The 19,870-nt window shown below is 35.3% G+C and overlaps 1 protein-coding gene across 7 annotated transcripts in view; it reads right to left on the minus strand.

Moving 5' to 3' along the window:
* Window positions 1–18,286, minus strand: part of LOC113710421 (uncharacterized) — a 28,250-nt gene extending 9,964 nt beyond the window's left edge. For 2 of the 7 annotated variants that reach the window (XM_027233422.2, XM_027233418.2), the window contains exons 1-8: window positions 17,959–18,285; window positions 15,617–15,717; window positions 13,978–14,207; window positions 5,219–5,386; window positions 3,623–3,983; window positions 3,385–3,528; window positions 1,582–1,740; window positions 1,392–1,508 (exon numbers count right to left, since the gene is read on the minus strand). In XM_027233422.2, the coding sequence (XP_027089223.2) occupies window positions 1,392–1,508; window positions 1,582–1,740; window positions 3,385–3,528; window positions 3,623–3,983; window positions 5,219–5,386; window positions 13,978–14,207; window positions 15,617–15,717; window positions 17,959–18,118 (1,440 nt within the window). In that variant the 5' untranslated portion in view covers window positions 18,119–18,285. Of the gene's footprint in view, window positions 1–1,391; window positions 1,509–1,581; window positions 1,741–3,384; window positions 3,529–3,622; window positions 3,984–5,218; window positions 5,387–10,419; window positions 10,468–11,577; window positions 11,648–11,976; window positions 13,862–13,977; window positions 14,208–15,616; window positions 15,718–17,958 lie in introns of those variants that run through there. The other 5 variants (XM_027233423.2, XM_027233420.2, XM_027233421.2 and 2 more) reach the window with 5 other exon arrangements.
* Window positions 18,287–19,870: the final 1,584 nt, after the last annotated feature.

A 19,870-nucleotide genomic window follows, 5' to 3' on the forward strand; every position in this document is an offset into this window, starting at 1 on the left:
GGTAGCGTAGTTGATGCAGGACAGCAAAGCTATCACAATACCTGAAGAAAAGAAAATTTACTTTTGAAATTATTTTAGCTCTAGAATTGATTTAAGACTTAACATTTGTGGCTCGTTTGCTGAATGTGGTGAGCGTTTGATTTGCAAGTATATGTGCTAGTTTCTGGGGTAGCCTTGGTTAGTAATGGTTGACTGCCAAATAAATGACACCGAGATGCAGCTACTTGTGGAAGTTTAAGGATCAGGCCTCTATAGGACTTTAATGGCCAGGCCTTGCTTAGAAGTTCAAGAGCTAGGCATTGCTGGAAGTCCAATTGTCAATCCCCAGTGGAAGATCAATAATCAGCATCAATAACATCAGCTTTTGCAGACTACTTTAGCAATCAATCTGTGAAAGAAAGTTGCCAGTTTGTTGTGTCTAAAGAGTCTATAAATATGTATTAGTGATTTTATACGAATGAAAAAAATTTGAGAATGACACCTCTCTCTCTCTCGGTGTGAATCCAAAGTTTCCTTCCCTTTTCCCTTCCTCTTCTTATTGTCTCTTCTCTTCCTAGATTCCTTCTTCCAATCTCTAAACAGATTCCATTTGCTAGATCCTGATTCCACTTACATTTTCCCAAGCACACACCCTATCCTCAAGTACATCCGCTGAAATACCAATCCATGACCAATACGGTTAAACCAAGTAAGATCCTCCAATAATCCTAAGTTTTAATAGTCTTCTGCAAAAGATTCAAAAAACTATTGAAGAAAAGACAAGCAAAATGTTGATCCTAACATAGTCCATCATTATGAGAGCACATGCATAGAGTGGTGGTGTCAACCTGAAGGTATCACATACTATCAATCAATGGTCCGTGTTATGCCTGTTGCCTGCCAATCATGTTGGGTCATTTATGATGGGCTGCAACAACTATGCTAATAGTAAGCAGGCATCAATACAATTAAGACAAAAAATAAGCGCACAACTAAGCAAGCTACACTGACATTATAAGCTACCTCATGTAAGCATATCTGGCACTAAAGTGGAAGCTATGTTAACTACTAATTAATGCAGGCATTTCAGCACAAGCTAATCCCCAAACAAGTTTTCAGAGAGAGCATCTATGAGACATACTTCCAATTTTGTAAACTCACTAATAGGTTTACCAGCTCTATATACGGATTTTGATCGCTATAAAAGATAGCAAAACCTTGAACATATATTAATAGTACTATATTAAATGCATTACCTACTGCTCGTTCTACTCCTCTCAAGCATACCCACCAAAAGCTATACACTCTTTTCTGGCCAAGCATAAAGCTCTACTGACCAAAACACTATTAAGACATAAAGAAAACTAAGTAGCTTCAGATGCAGCAGATTCAGGTACTCCTGGATTTCGTACCATATATTTGAGCCGAGAATAGTGAATGAACAGGCTAGGTAAACTATGCAACTTCTGCTTCTTTTCTGCCATATTAATTGCATTTTTTAATGTATCAGAAGCTGCTTCCAGATTACCCTGCAAATTAGCATGGCAAACTTTACTAAAATCCATACATATTGCACAAAGAAAAGGGCAAGTTAATCCGCACCAGACGCCTTCGCATATTTGCCAGCTCTACAATATGTCTGGGTAAGGAATCAGATAGAACGTCAGAGTTGAGAAATGCAGCAACTGCAGCATTCACATCTCCAATTCGCTCCTTATACCTGGCATTAAAAAGATGGATTTCGGGCACACCCTGAAAAAACTCCAAGAGTTCCAAACAATCTTAAAGTCATGAATTTTGCAAGTCTAGCCAATTCTTGCATGAAATTAATAAATAAAACCTCTGAGAGTGTATCATCTATTAAACCAACAACAGAGAAAAAGGTGTGACATTCTAGGATAGCACTTTACCCTGATCAAGAATACTGACATTTAAAGGTTGGAAAAATAATATGACCATCTCATTCAGAATTTATCATGGAATCAAGACAGCGTAAAAAGGATAACAGATATTTGAAGACAGTATACTCTCAGGCACTACATACTTGTGATTTAACATATAAGCTGATCTAGGCACTATTATCACAGTGGACTTAGTTGCCACAGTTATCTAAACATCTTTGAATCTACATCAATAAAAAGTATCCATAGTACATTCACATTGATAGTGTTTTTACCAAAAAGAAGTCAATCTGCTATGTAGGTATTGTATTATTTTGTGTGCAACATCAGCTGTTATGAGCAGAAGTTGATTTCCATAAGAATGTTATCAACCAGATAGGACAACATCATGAACTTCAGAAATTTAAAAATCTTGATACAAAAATTTTTCTTATTTTAGGTTCAGAATGGAGCAAAATTCACTCAGCGTAAACAGGTTAACTCAGATTAGCCAAACAATCTATCATACTATGAATTAAGAATAAATTTAGGTGCAAACAAGATGGAAGGCTTAGAAAACAGAGCAGAAGACTTAGACTCAGTTCATAGTGCTATAGCATGTCTGAGGAGTAAAGCTAGAGAAAACTAAGGTCAATAATGACTACAAGTTGACAAAAAACTAGCTAACAAAAGACTTAACTCATCGAACCCAAATCATTGGGCAGATGCAAATCGACTCGATTACACGAACTTAAAGGAAATAATGCTTCTGAAAGGGCAGGAGAATGTTAAACATTGTTTTTGTGTAAACAAGGATTTGTGAGCTAATATTTTAAGTAAACTTTCATTGACAGATGAAAGTGAAAACATTATAAAACTCTAAACATTTAGATTAAGGTCCAGTCTCTGGGTACTGCTAAGTACAACAAACAAGATGTCCGTACAACACTATGCTGTCACCAAGAGGGCTTGGCTGATAAACAGCTAAATTTGCTTTTCTCACTGCATGACTTTGGCTAATTAGCTTTCAGGAACTTGAGCATCCAATCCAAATCAAAAGCCTTTAGACTTGTTTAGAGACCGTTTCTTTTTGTTGTAGCCTAGATTATACACTAACTCATTTAGAGTCCCTTTGGAAATCAATTTCAACTCTTCCCCGAAGGTTAAAACCCCCTAGGCAACGAGTCTAGTGTTCTAGTTTGTTCATTAACTTGTTCAGAGGCTCTTCTGTAATTAATTCAAAACTTTATGGTCCTCAACTTGTTATCAAAAAGACATCAATTTTAATCATCTATCTCACCAACTCACAAACATAAAAACATACATGCAACTATACGAACAGATATTATATAAAAGATAGCTACAAATTGAAATTGTATTTCAAAATTGAGCTAAACAGAGCAGAAACTAATTTTAGTAAAAACCAGATATCCTATTGGCAGCATTCATAAATACCATAAAACTGTGTAATGACTCCGGTCAAGCATTGCGTAAAACTATGCAGAAGTTATCTCAAGTACTGTACCTTCAGAAAGACTTGCGTAGCTCGTTGTAGTGCAGAATTTGCCAGTTCTCGTCCTCCCTTGCTTTCCATGAACTCCACATAACGCATCCAGAACTCTGGATAATTAGTGCAGGTAATCAAGCATCTCTCATACAGTTGCAGAGCCTGTCAAAAAAAAAAAAAAAAAAAAAAAGATGTATTACAATTAGCAACATAAATCTGGAAACATTCAAAAAGAACATATGAAAAAGGATCCTACCCAATCAAAATCATCTTGCTTCTCGATAAAGTCCAGATAGTGATGCCAATTTTTCAGCTGTGCATCATCAAGTGGTGCGGTATCAAAATATCGTCTCTGAATATTAGTTTCAAAGTTTTTTATTTTTTCATCCAACTCCTTTGCTTTCTGGTAGAATATTTCACCTATAAGTTTATATTTATTTACTGCTTTTCGTAGGAGGGCTTCATTAGAAGCATTCTGCAAGTCCTCAACGACTTGAATAATTTCATCTTCAGACAACTTAGCTGAATGGTTTGGCAGAGATCCAGCGTCTGCATCTGCACTGCAGTTCTCGTGCTTCTTCATCTCCTCATCCAGTCCCACAACAAACTGTTTGAAACTGACAAAATAAAAGGCATAACAGTTAAAGGTCATTGTTGCAGTCAGATATATAACTGAAAATAAAAAGTCAATGGTAGGGAAAGAGAAAGCTTCATGCTGAAGATCTCAAATGTAGATAAAATTGTATAAAACAACATGGTGACATAAGATATAGTCATTGCTAGACTGGAAAGGCATGCTTCTGTAGCCATTATGCAATGCCAAAAGGTTGGGAAAGTCTTTTTGTAATTATAGACCAGAAACTATATGGGATGGGAGACAAGGTCCCAACCTAGGTAAATTTTAACTGTGACAGTATTCAGATGACAAGAAAAAGAATAACATCACAGGTATTTTCGCCGTCATCTTCAGATTAGAGGAGCACTATATGAAGAATTTTTCCAATTCCAGAAGGCCAAGCCCCAAAAATGTTGTAAAACCCTGTTAGTACAGAAAAGAAGAATGTTTTGCCTGATGAAAGGATATGCAAACAGTTAAGAATAAAACCAAGAGCAAATAAAGTTAGAAACATCTAAAAAGGAGGAAGTAGCAAATAAAAAAGGAGGTGTATATCAGATGAGTGAACTCTAGAAAAACCAAGAGACAAGGAAAATCCAGAGCATAGGTATTAAGATATGCAAAAGATGTACATGGTACCTAGATTCTATGATATTGTTAGTGTAAACAAAGATTTGATCAACCAAAATGGATCCTTTCCAAGTTAATTTTAATTATTTGTTCTTTATCTCGTCCAAAAGCTTAAATTCTCATTAAGCAGACAATTCAATTTCATGGGCACAAAACACCAAGTTTAGTTAATTTCGGAATTCAAGATATAAATAATAAAAAAGGTACAATGGGTTGAGTTGGGCTCGGATGTGATTCAGCAGAAAGTATTTTTCAAGAGTAGCACAAAGACATAAATCTATTAACCTGTACAAACAAGTTAAAACGTGCAAATTTTTTTTACAACATTCACACTCTCTTCATACAGACTTCATGCTACTTCTCAATATAAAAGGCCATAGTTATGTTATAATTTTTAAGAACCTTAAGGCGTCACTCATCTTATATTCTTGACATGTTTCTACTTATTAGAACCAACTTTTTAACGAAATTGATGGTGATTTAAAGTCTACTTCACACCACAGCAGTAAAAATGTAAAAATAGAGAAAACACCATGAATGCCAAAACAAACTCAGAATGGTATGATCAGCAAAATTCAACAAGGAACAATCTGATGAAACACGTACTTCTCATAATATCTATCCAAATACTCCGTAGGGAACTTGAGAACTTGGAGGTAAATATTTGCAAGAAAGCCCCAGTGTTGCTGAGTAAATTCGTATTTTATGTACTGATTCCATAAGGCATGACAAAAGTAATCTTTCCGCACAAACAATAGGGCTCTTTTGAACAACCTGTCAGATGAGTAACAAGAACATAAGAATCAAGAACAAGTGCCTAAGGTTCAAAATATGAAGTCCTCAAAATTGAGATGTATCGTGCAGGGTAAGAAGCATGGCAACAGAAGACTTGTCCAAAAGATTCACATATTTTCATACAAGGGAGTGTTAAAAAAATTATTTGGTGACTGAAACCAAGCACATAAATGTATGCACTGGATAATGCAAAAGTAGCTCACCAGTCAGCCAGAACTCCAGACTTATCAGTTGACAGGAAAACAACGCTAAGCTTATTGAGAAATAAAAGCTCAACTCATACACCTATCAGTAGGACATCCTATTCCCATGCATTACCCAAAAAAAAAAAAAAAACTCTTCTGCTATTATTCACAAATTATTGCTAGTCACAGATGACTGAGAAAACTACATAGTTATAAGTGAAATATATGCATGGGATCCCCAATGCTACATCAATTATAAAGGGTTTCAAAACCTAGAAGTTTCTACAATTCTATTGTTGATGCAAGGAAATGATTTACATAGGGTGGCTCAAAGGCCAGTTAGTTTGCATTACAACAGATCAAAATTCAATCTCTAACTACTACAAGCGGGAAAGCAATTTACTGCATCCTGATGACACATGAACAAATGTCATAAGATATGCAAACAGGTGCAAATTCTGTTTTTGCAGCCTTGACCCTAGAAAATATTTCTGCTCCTGAAAATACTTTATGGGTCTGTTTGGTAGAACTGAAAACATTTTACTGAAAAATACTTTCAGCATTTTCCCAGGCACACGCAGAAAAGTTTTCCTGATTTCCCTGCCTCTGGTTGAAACTTATTTATGGATCATGTGAACAAAAGATCTTTTCAACAGCTAAACAGTACTATCAATCACATATGAGAAACTTTATAAATAGTATTACCAAAATTATTACCACTTTAATTCATGTCTCCATCCCTCCAGCTCATTGTTGGCTCAATTATTACAATATAACCATCAACTACTATATTTTTCGAATCCTTACTACCCACTTTTACCTAAAAAGAATCAATATCAAAAGATCTTTAAATTGTCATTGAAAACCTGGTTAAGTTAGGAATATGACTTTATGCATGTAAAACAATACTTGAGGAAAAGTCCTTGCCATGTAAACCATTAGATATTGAACTCAGTTACCCTAACAAGTTGCAGAAAAGCTTATGGAAAGGTGAATAAATGATAGCCAATTACTATCATGTAACGAGGGTTATTGAGTTTGTTTTGTATGTTATAGCTCAAATCCTCAAAAACTATTGGGAAGAGGTTTCACAGTATAAGAACCGCTTGCTTCATTTAAATTAAATGCTGCACTTTTGGAAGTGATACATATCCAAAGTATGTACAACAGTTTAGCCTATATCAATAAATCGCATATTTTGAGTCCTTTAGTTTGTCTAATTGTGATGTTTGAGATTTTTCTCCAATTTCTAATGTGGATGGACATGCCATAGGTGATCATCTTTCTCATCCTACGCTCCATAAAGAAAAAATAATAGACAGAGTACCATTTATTGCAATAGCTTTTCACTATTTGCGGTGAGTCAAATTGTTATATATATATATATATATATATATAAAACCCTGGATTATTACGCAAACACACACACACATATATATATAACACTGGATTATTATGCAAACACCTTCAATATTTCTGAGAAGGCAATGGTACTTTATCTCAGTCATTTTAGAATCCCCAGCAGAGAGGAAAACTAAATATGAAAAGTACTAGATCCACTGGCACAACCAGAGCTTGGGACTTTTTCGGCCTTTTTTTGTGTGTGTGTATGTGTGAGGGGGGGGGGGAAGCGAGATTTATGAAGACACATATTTAAGGGGCATTCTTATATTTCCATAAACAATCCAGGGGACAAATTACAAATTTACAGGGATTTTGAAAATTTTTAGTATTTTAAAGGGATATAAAAAGACTTCTAAAATCTTTTTTTTTGTGGGGGGGGGGGGGGGTGGACAGAACCTTATTTCTGCAAGGATATATGTAAAACATTTACAAATTTTTGGGGGGTCATAAAAGAAATCGTAAAAACTCGGGGGAGCGGTTGCCCCTCCCGGTGCCCCCTTGCATCCACCAGTGATTAGGTCACTCCTGTTCCACCAAAAATCAACCAAACAAATTTTTCATCTAACGCTTTTCTAACTGCACGTTGTGTCATCAACGAAATGCCAACAGCACTAGCAATGCAAACTCTGTGCTAATGATATCTCCTCATGCTTTACCTACTTATTTGGATCCCAAGTCTTTGGATGCACAACATTTACTCATATCCTTTTGTTAATTCTAATAAAGCCTGATTACGGATTGTAGTGAAGGCTAGCTCACTAGCTTCTTCCAAAGGTGTAACCAGAGAAGTCACGTAATGCAAAGCCAGTCAAGAAATTCTAAACTTAAGCTTCCAAAAAGTTTTAGGTCAAGCATAAGTTTTGGCACACCTAAAGGACATGTTGCCAATTTGGGGGCTTTATGGGTCATATTTGAGGATACTTTATTAAAAGCATACTTTTTTTGGCTTGGTAGTTATTTCCGATTAATTAACAATGGCACTTATGACAAGTGCCTCTGTTATCTTCTCTGAAGCAAGAGTTCATTCATCCCAAGGTCTTAAGCCAATAGTTCTTGACATGAGGCCAATCCTGTGTTCCATGTTTCTGGGGCTATTTACTTATTGCATTTGCTAAGAAGTAAATCATACTCAAAAGTAGGAAAATGTTTAGGAACCTGTCTGTACTTCTCTTCCATACTAACAATGCAATTAATGGTTCCTGCAGACTTTAGTCTCTTCTCGAGGTTATTTCATGCAATGTGAAATTTAAGCATGATGTAGAAAGGTTTCTGTTGTGGCATTCCTAGATTTTCTGCAGCTTTTCTTATCATGTTCTCAGTTTTTCCACAAATTACCTTGATTTGTACCCACATCACCAACCATAAGCCTACAAATGTATCAAACAAGTCCCTCAACATTATTGGCAATTTGCTTCTACATCATTTTCTAAACTATAGAGTCTATAATCCAACATTCAAATCTTTCAGAATCCTCTTCAAGAAGAAAATAATTAAGTGGAAGAACAATGCTTGGTGTCTATCTGTCCAGTGTTTTCTTGGCCTTGTTATCATCTAGTTGACACCCACAAAGATTAGTATCTTCCACCCTCTTCACCTAATATTCTTTCTTTTACAGGTTCAAGGCAAGTGAGAACAGGTATTTTGGGAGGAACACATCTAGTCACTGCATTATGAGTGACCAACTAGTATTTATAGGAGTACAAACCTAACAAAATATTTATAAGAATACCCTTACTAATTTATTATCTATAAGAATACTTATATTCTCTTAACACTCCCCCTCAAGTTGGAGCATATATATCATGAGCACCCAACTTGTTACAAATGTATTTCACCCTAGAGCCCCCTAAACTCTTGGTAAACAAATCAGCCAGTTGATCTACAGACGGTACATGAGATATCTTGATGACTCCATCAAGCAATTTCTCTCGAATGAAATGACAATCAATTTCAATATGTTTTGTCCTTTCATGAAACACTGGATTAGACGCAATATAAACAACCGCCTGATTATCACACACTAAATTCATAGGCTGTTTATGCTCAAATCCAAGTTTAAGTAACATGCTCTTCAACCAAATCAACTCACACACAGTGTGAGCCATAGCGCGATATTCAGATTCTGCACTTGATCTGGAGACAACTGTTTGCTTCTTACTCTTCCATGACACTAAATTACCACCAACAAACACACAATATCCTGTGGTCGATCTTCGATCTGAGGTAGAACCAGCCCAATCTGTATCACTGTATCCTTCAATATCAGTGTGTCCATGATTTTTGTACAGCAACCCTTTTCCAGGAGCACTCTTAAGATACCTAAAAATCCGTATAACAGCATCCCAATGACTAGTACGAGGGATCTCAAGAAATTGACTCACGACACTCACTGCAAACGAAATGTCAGGTCTCGTTATAATGAGATAATTTAATTTGCCCACAAGTCTTCGATATTGTCTAGGATCATCTAATAATGCACCTTGATTTCCTACTAATTTCACATTAGGATCCATAGGAGTATCCACAGGTCGGCAACCTAACACCCAACTTTACTCAGCATATCAAGTACATATTTTCTTTGACATAAATAAATCCCATCTTTAGATCGAGCTATCTCAATACCCAGAAAATACTGTAAATGACCTAAATCCTTTGTCTGTAAGTTTGCCTGCATATTGGATTTAAGTTTCTGGATCCCCACAACATCATCACCTGTAATCACAACATCATCCACATAAACAACTAATAAAATCTTACCAGCATTAGAATGTTGATAAAATACAAAATGATCTACTCCACATCTTGTCAGACCGAACTCAATGACAACACTACTAAACCGGCCAAACCAAACCCTAGGAGACTGTTTCAATCCATATAAGGATTTTTTAAGACGACAAATCAATCGCGAATTCTCCTCCTGAACAACAAAACCAAGAGGTTGTTCCATATATACCTCTTCTTCCAAATCTCCATGTAGAAATGCATTTTTCACATCCAACTGATGCAATGGCCAATTATAAGTTGCTGCCAAAGAGATAAGAAGACAAACCGAGATAATCCTTGCAACAGGAGAAAATGTTTCTAAGTAATTTATTCCATACACCTGAGTAAATTCTTTAGCTACCAGACGAGCCTTCAATCGATCAATAGAACCATTAGGCTGCACTTTTATAGTGTACACCCATTTACAACCAACAACAGGCTTACCAGAGGGAAGAGGGACAAGATCCCAAGTACCATTTTGTTCCAAAGCAGACATCTCTTCTTGCATAGCTAATCTCCAACCAGGATGATTAAGAGCATGGGTAATAGACTTAGGAATGGAGACAGAATCAAGTGAAGCAACAAAAGAAGAATATGACATAGAGAGACGAGAATAAGAAACAAAATTAGAAATAGGATGAAAAGAACAATGCCTCTTACCTTTGCGTAAAGCAATAGGAAGATCTAACTCAGAGGAGAGCGTCATACCTGGATTTGAAAATTGAGAGTTAATTGGTGAAGTGCGTGGCATATCAAGAACTTTCTCAATCATGGAACGACGAGAATAAACTTGAAGATTAGGAAGAGATAATCGAGATATGGAATCTGGTGGATTAAATAACTCAGATAATAAAAAGGAAGGAACTGGTAAAACAGGAGAGGAAAAAGAGGGACACTGGTCTAACTCACAAGGCATACCATGTTTCATAAGATATGGAGTAGATTCAAAGAAAGTAACATCAACACAAGTAAAAAATCGATTTAAAATTGGACTGTAACTTCTATACCCTTTTTGCGCTCGTGCGTATCCTAAGAAAATACACTTAATAGCATGAGGATCTAATTTATCCACTCCAGGAGCAAGCTGATGAACAAAACACACACATCCAAAAATACAATGAGGTAATTTAAACACAGGTTTATGAGAAAAAAGAATGGAGTGAGGTAATTGGCCTCCAAGAATATTAGATGGCATGCGATTAATTAAATAACATGCAGTTAAAACTGCATCACTCCAAAATTGTTTGGGCACATTCATGTGCAACAAAAGTGTTCGAGCAATCTCGATTAAATGTCCAATTTTTCTTTCAGCAACTCCATTCTGTTGTGGAGTGTGAGGATAAGAGAACTGATAAATAATACCGAACTTAGTCATAAAGGTATTAAAAGGAGTGAACAAATATTCTTTCACGTTATCACTGCGAAGTATACGTACAGGCACACCAAATTGATTCTTTATTTCTGTAACAAATGCACAAAAAATGGAATATAGTTCTGAACGATCTTTCATTAAATAAAGCCATGTAACTCTGGAAAAATCATCAACAAAGATTACAAAATATTTAAAACCTAACTTTGAAGTGACTCGACTAGGACCCCAAACATCAGAATGAACCAACAAAAAGGGTTTTGAAACCCGTTTATTGACTCTAGGAGCAAAAGAAACACGATGATACTTTCCTAATTGACAAGACTCACACTCTAACAAAGACAACTGACCCAAAGTAGGAACCAACTTTTTCAAATTTTGTAAAGACGGATGACCCAAACGACAGTGAATTTCAAGAGAAAAAACAGTAACAGGACATGCAATCGGACCATTGGAGTTGAGAAAATAAAGACCATTATGCTCATGCCCTCCACCAATCGTCCTCTTTGTCTTCAAATCCTGAATGACAACACAATCAGGAGAAAAAGTAACTGAACACTGTAGAGATTTAGTAAGTTTACTAACAGACATTAGATTAAAGGGCAAATTGGGTACGTAAAGAACAGAAGACAGTGGAAGAGATGGGTTAATTTCTACAGTGCCTAGTCCTTTAACTTTAGTGGTAGATCCATCAGCTAAAGTAACATGAGAAAAGGAAGTAGACTCTTGAAAATTAGAAAAATTTTTAGAGGTACTTGACATATGATCAGTAGCCCCGGAGTCAATAATCCATGAGTCATTACCTTTTTGTGCTGAAAAAGCAGAGGGAAAAGATGCGTGATTTGTACCTTGGTACTGTAGGAATTTAACATAATCTTCCTCGGATATAGTAAAAGTCTTCTGGGACCCATGTGCTGAAGAACTTGATTCAACTTGGTCAGTGGTAACCGCATTAGCAAAACTTTCAACCATAGCGAATAGCACTTCAAACAAAAAGGCAGTCAAAATTCGCGATGAACAGTAACGCGTGAACAGTACTTTTGAACAGTCTCGTGAACAGTCCGATGAACAGTTCGCATGACGCGATGACCAATATCGCGTGAACAAGACTTTTGCTAGATGTTTAACCCTAACCCTAGAACTTTTGCTCTGATACCATGAGAACAGGTATTTTGGGAGGAAAATATCTAGTCACTGTATTATGAGTGACCAACTAGTATTTATAGGAGTACAAACCTAACAAACTATTTAGAAGAATACCCTTACTAATTTATTATCTACAAAAATACTTATATTCTCTTAACAGCAAGATTCTAACACCATACCTCCAACATTATCTGCCATGCAGGCTAGGATGAAATTTCTTGCCAATGACAATAGCAAGTGCAGAAGAAACCAAGTAATAATCAAATCCACTCAAGAACCTCTCATTATCAAGGTGATGTGGTACTGCTCTTTTAGATCATCTTTTTGATGGGGAGGGAGGGAGAAGAGGAAGAGGGAGAGCAAAGGCAGGACAGATGCTACTAGCTGATGGGGTGATGGGTGGTTGAGGTGGGGAGGATAAAGAAAATTTTAAAAACACCCAAATAAAGTTTTAAATTTTAAAAACAACCCCAAAATACAACTACAGTGAAATTTTGTAACATATAAAGCTACAATAAAGCTTTTCAAAAACACCCCTAAAGACACCTAATCCATGTGGACCCTATATATGTCTCAGAGTCAAACTACAAAATTTTTACGGTTTGGAAAAGTATCAGCTAGAGAATTCGTTTTTACCAGTAAGAAGTAAATTGTAGTAGTTTATGCGTGAATGCATTTCTCTTCCTGAAGAGAGGTTTCAGATTAATAAAATGTCGTCAAGATCTCAGCATCTTCTGGAGCTTGTATGCTGCAATCTACCCTTAAATGTCACGCCTGGAGGTTTCTTGGAGAGATTATAGACTTTCCTTATCCTTCTCCTTCCTTCAATACTACTTTTTTCACCTATTTTAGCTGTGTATTGTTTAATTGCTATTTACTGCTTGGAAAGCTATCAAAAGAAATTTGCTGGCAACCAGCAGCTTAAACTTCATCCAGTAAAAGCTCGAGTATGTTTAAGAGAAAATGTTTCTTCACTATTCAACAAAGAACTAGGTCAATCAAGGAATACAAGTTGTTGAAGATATGTGATCTGATATTATAAAAAGATTTGATATTGTAAATATTAGGAAAGATTAGATTTGATTTGCTTTGATTATAGTATCAGATATTAATTAGGTAATAGATTGATTTAGATAAGCATGATTTTAGGATCTAAATTAGGTTACACTTGTGTATATATTTGTATATTGTGTAGTCCAAAGGAATATGAAGAAGAGTATTTTCTCTCCCTTTTTTCTTAGTTTTCACAAGTCATGAAAGGTAACAAAAGAACTCGATCAAAAGACTTGACCATAAGGAGACATTTACTCCAAAAGCAAAACTATGCTAAGTACCCAACAATTGTGATCAAATATTTCTGAAAAAGTCACACTTTTGAGATGATTATAGTCATTGTGGGGTAAGGTTTCCCAATCTTGACTAATTAATAATTGCCATTGTATATTAGAACCTAAAGCATCAAGCTCCATGGTGATTCAGCTTTTTCTCAAAAAAAAAAAAGTCATTTTCTAATAAACACATAGTAATTGCATGGCTGATGAGGCCTTGGTCTAGTAGCTAAGGTTGAGGCCTAGGAATCAAAGGTCCTGGTTCAATTCCCCCTTCCCCCTCCCTGCTTTTTAAATTCGACCCCTCCCCTGCATTTGAAAAATATACATATATATATATATATATTAATTGCATGTCAACTTGAAAAGAATTACCTACGAACATCAGATGGATCCTCATAGAAACACATGCCAAAACAACAATAGTCGACCCACAAGCCAGTGGAGAATGGTGTTGAATCCACTGCACGTTCATAAACTTTAACAGCTTTATGAGCATCTGATAGCCGTATGATGTGATCAGTATACTTTGTCCAATACCAATGGCACAAAGGGAACATTGATAAAAATGAATCATATGCTAATGCGATGAGATCCAAATTATCCTGCAATTTCAAAGCATATTTTATGTATTTACCAGATATATATACTGAAAGATAATCTATAGTCTCAGTCCCTTACAGCAAAGAATGGAAAAGATAATTATGAAGAACATACATGAATATGGAAATACAGATAAGACAGAATGAGAAAGACTTCATTTCTATTGCAAGGTCAAACATCAATACAGACTGATCACCAAGAAATATCATGTAAGCCATTCACGAATTCAAAGCTTGTTAGGTCACGAAAAATTACAACATGAATTTAGAGAAGGATGTGTTTATAATCAGTCAATAAGACCAATCACGAATTTAAAGTTAGTGCTCCGCATCTCTGCAGATATTTTAATCAATATATTATTATTTCCTGCACCAATATATCTGGGTTTTACCAAGAATGATTTCAAGCTAAGGTTAGCGAACAATCAGCAAACTTTAGTAGACATGTACACGTTATATAACCATATGACGTTACACACTCTAGTATAAGGAATATGACATCAAAATTACCATTTGAAGCCGAAGCTGAACAAGGAGGTTGGGGATTATTGATCAGCAAAAGTTACCACTATTTTCACGAATTTTCTTGATAATCTTCATTTCTTGGAGGTCAGTGGTCTCCCCAGTAGATTGAGGGATCTTAAACATCGGAATCATATCACTTTACCCATTCTGATCCATTTTGTCTCTAGTAAATGTGATTACTTGATTATGGCATATACTCATGAATAGAAACACCAAATGGAGCAACATAAACGTCTATGAATCTCAAAACGAGCATGAAGCTTTACACATGGCAACTAGACTTTATTTAAGGAATTGTTCTCCAGGGTAATTGACTGTCTCCGAGATGGCAAGATAATGTTGTAATCAGGCAATTGAATTGACACAAATCACAAATATTAGCACACAGGTAAATTATACGACTCTTGCACATTACAGATGAGATTAATTGTCTTACCAAATTATCCTGCTGTGGAGGTCAAGCTCCAAGAGCCTAGCCCGCATATGGTTTTGTCAATTCTCAATTGTACAACTAATTCGACAAGCAGAAAAAAGGAAAAGTTGGCCATATTTTGTTGACACAAGTAGATTAAAGGGAGAAGGGCATTTTCCATTTAATTATTTCAGTGTGGAGGACAAGCTCCAAAAGCATAGGTCTCTTATAGTTCTCTTGTTCTCATTTTTACAACTAATAAAATGAGCAGAAAAGGAAATAAGAAGTTGGTCATATTTGTTTAGTACAAATAGATTGAACAGAGAAGGACATGGCCCAAATGGAAAATATTGAAGAACTTCTAATCAGATTGCAGTTTATATTATGCCAACACCCAACAAAGACAGCAGTATTTGAAACCAAAATCAGGATAGATAATTTTATACAACAATAGGTGCATTCAAGATGGACTTACAGGGCACATTCCTTCAACCTCCTCAACTAGTCCAGTCCAAGAATCAAAATTACGGGAATCTCTAGCAACCATTTCATGTACTCTTTTATGAAAAGCAGCTGCTGGAAAAGAACCCAAAAATAAAGCTTGTATATGAGCAAAATGATAAGATTGGATGTCAAGCAAATATAAGAAACTCTAGAAAAAATTAATCAAGTACTTGGATGGTATCCTAATCAAGATTAAGATGCCAAAGGTAAAGGTCCTACTTAAGCCAGATCTAGGACATTCTAGGAGGAAATTGAAATGGATCTTCGAGGCTTCTTTGGAACAATGAGCCAAAGATAAGTTCCAAAACCACCCTAGCAAAATTGAGAGCTTTTAACTATAGATGAAAGAAAGTTGCAGTATGAAAATTGTAAATTTCATCTTCCATCACTTCAGAATAACCGAGTTAACAGGGAATAATCAATACAATCTAGCATATCAGTCCATGGAAACTACACTGGTTATTGGTATACCGCCACAAGTGTTAGTCTGCACCTGTGGAGCTGGCAAACCCAAGGAAAACAAGTATAAGAAAGTTTCAACCTACACTGGAGCAAAACACTAGCTCCACCAAATCCATTAAATAATCTGTTGTTCCAATTCCAGGTACTTTCTATCGATAATCACAGAGGTGGAAGACTATGTATTACAGTTATCCATTTCTTTTCCTGCCAGGACTCATACACATTACAGTTTGTGATGGAAATTCCTACATTTCCATCACAAACTGACTCAGACCACCAGTCCTTCAATTTAATTTACACAATACTAACACTTGATATAGAAAATAAATGAACAAATAAATAAACAAAAAATAAAAGGAGGTTTGGGCCGGTAATTCATAGGATGATCACCCTTTTAGGCCCATTAGGTCTTACAAGAACTAAATAGCATTTCCTCTCATAAAAACTAGAAAATCCAATTAAACCATATTCTTTCAAGAATAGAACATTTTCCCTCACAAAGAAAACAAATAAAAGCTCGCAAGGATTTCCACTCCTAAAATCTAGAAAATCCAATTAAACCATATTCTTTAAAGAATAAGACATTTCCCCTCACAAACAAAACAAATAAAAGCTCGCAAGGTAGCCTTATCATTTATGCCAGGTCCAAATCCGGTACTTCAGGAAAAATTCATAAGCTAAAATATCTCTCTGGCTTCAAAAATGGCATCCCCGTTCTATACATTATCATAGTATTGATACCCCTCTTTGACAAAAAAATTTTTCAGTTATAAGTTTGGTAGCTTTAGCTGTAGCACTAAAATAACCGTCAGCAAACAAAACCAAACCTTTTCCTTTTTGCTTCATCCTTCAATGTTTGTTTGCAAGGGGAAGTATGGGAAAGTGAAGGAAAGTTAGTTATTTTTTTCCTTTGTGCATGTTTGTTCGGCAAGAAAATTAAAAAATTTCTCTACACTCTCCCTTTCCAGTTTTTGGTGTGTTGCAAATTTTGCAGGATTTCAAGGAAACTGGTTAGTTAGACACAAAAATTCCAAAAACTGCCATTAACTATCACAAATTTCCCATTTTCTCTCAAATTCTTTTCTTGGTAACCAAACGTGTACTGGAAAAAGATTTTCATTTTGCTTCACCTTAATTTCTTAAACTTCGCTTTCCCACACAACCTTTCCCCTATTCAAACAGATGTACAAGCATCATAAGACTTTGGGAATCCAAAAAAACAAAATAACAAGCCAAAATATATGCACATTTACACACTTGAGCACTTGAATTACACTTAGAAACTCCAAAAAAGAAAAAGAAAAAGGAAAAACAAATCCTTCGTTGCTCTTTTGATGAAGCGGGTGGAAAGACTAACCTTTTAATCCAACTAACCATAACCACAAAGCCAAAAAAATGTAGATACATACGTTTGTACACCACAAGCGACTAGATTCACTATTTAAAAACTGGTATGACAAAAATACGCCCCTTTATTAAGAAAAAGCAGGATAAAGTACCAAAAAAAAATGTCTAACCTTATCATTCGCCCGTGACAATGCTGGCATAAAGGGAAAAAAGAAGAACTTGACATGCTTAAGTAATTAAAACACAATTCCTCCACCAGTCTTGTAAGAAAGGAAGTAGAAATCAAAATCAAACATCTCAATTCTCGAAGCTAAGTAAAAAGAATCACAAAATCATTCACCAGAAGCAACTAAAAAAATGTAAACATGCATGAAATTTTACACAATCAGCAACAAAATTACACTAACCAAAAACTAATACCACAATTATTTCCAAAAAAAAAAGAAAAAAAATCACCTTGTTCCAACTGAAGAGAGAAAAAAATCATGACCAAAATGAACTCACCTTGAGCTTGCTCGTCTGGATTATGTGGTGCAGCAGCATTAGAATTCTTGTCCGCCTCATCATCCATGGGTAAAGCGGCCGCCAATGCAGAAGAATAACTCAAAATTGCTCCTCCGGTGCTTGTTAATCCTTCTCCCAATACTTCAGAGTCTATATACATTTGTGCCTGAACATAGATTAAATGCAGAGAACGTGACAGCTGCCCAGGTTTTTCTTACTGGTGGAAGGAATACTGAAGAAGAAGACGTCCGCCTTTACTTTTCTTTTCTTTTTTTTTTTTGGACCTCTTTGTTGTTTTCTATTTTCGTTTGAATTTTTGGAATTCGAGCTGTGGGCTTTGGAAAATTGACTGGAAGAACATCTGGGCTGAAACTATTCCGAGTTCAATATTGCCCCGTTTGGCAAGTGAATTTTTTGGATGTTTATCTAAAATTTTACTGTAACTTACTGTAGATGTTTTTTAAAAAATTTTTGAAGTGTGTAAATTTTTGAATATTTTGAAGTGTATAGTTTAAAACTTTAAAAAAAATTTTGACCGTTTTTTAAAAACTTGGCAAAAAAACTCAAGTGCCAAACAGTTCAATGATGAAAAACTCCTCCTAGTGGAAATGATTCAGCCTTGAGCTAAGACTTAAGAGTGAGGCTAGATCTACCCTTCTTGATTTAGGCCCAGTATGAATTGCTATTTTTAAAATTTTTTATAGAAAAATATATTGTACCAATTTAATATATGTGAAGGACCAATTTTGTTTCATCCCTATTCTCCAAATTATGACAAAAAACACTTAATATTTTTTCTTCTCCAAAAGCTTAAATGAAACCCCACCAGTGAAAGCAACTCTTCAAGAAATGGGTACCCTCTGGCGCCATCTACTATTGTGCCCAAGAGTGATGCTGAAGAACCAGGTACCTATGAATCCATGGAGCTCAATAAGAAGAAAAGAATGAAAAGGTTAGCATATATCGCTGCTTCTGCTATATTTTAAATAATAATCTTTTTTTTTTTGGACCATGTCCGCTAATTTGTCAACAAATTTTGTCCAGGACCTCATATGCCAGTGAGGGCTTTGCTCAAAAGCATACATTTTGTAAAATGCTTGTTTAGATCGTTTGTTGCCTATGAAAATGGTTTTTTTTTTTTAAATTTACCCAAGAAAATGATTATTCATTCTTTTTTTTTTTTGGTGTTTCTACTATGAAACTCACATTTTAGTTTAGTTTTTCTTAAAGTTATTTAAACTTCACAGTTTGGGGTTGTCATGGAGATTTGAAGTTCTTCAAATTTGGTCTGCTAGTGATGAAGAAACCCCAATTTGGAGAATATAGATATAAAATAAAATAGGTTTTTTACATTTTCAATCAATGCAGCAATTGAATTGCCAAATTTACCCTTAATATTTGGAGTATGTGGTGGGCCCTTGGCTAATTCCGACTAGAATTGACTAGAAAAGGCATCGGAGGACCAAAATCAATCGCTTTTTATGTGTGAGGGACTAAAATTGCTTGTTTTTATTCTAAGGGATTGAATTTTAACATCAGTAATATGTGAGGGATGATTTATGCATTTTTTCCAAGAAAAAAATAAGAAAACTATTAAATAGTACAAAATAATTTCTATGACAAGAAAGAAAAAATTGCTAGAGTTACAATAATGCTTGGACCACTCATAGAGGAAAATATGAATTTATATACAAGAAAAAATAATTTCATGAAATTTTAAAGAATTTAGTAATCCATATACACTATGACAAATGCAAAATTATCCTAACTTCAACATGCGCATCATAAGCCTCTGGATTTGTTCAGCTACTTAAAGGATAGAAGAGTTAATTTAGTTAGTAAGACAATAAAATGCAACCTAATTGATAAGACACTTTAATTGTAATTAATAGACCTTGAATTCTATTTTCAA

The sequence above is a fragment of the Coffea arabica genome, chromosome 9e (assembly GCF_036785885.1).
Source record: "Coffea arabica cultivar ET-39 chromosome 9e, Coffea Arabica ET-39 HiFi, whole genome shotgun sequence".
Taxonomy (NCBI): Eukaryota; Viridiplantae; Streptophyta; class Magnoliopsida; order Gentianales; family Rubiaceae; genus Coffea; species Coffea arabica.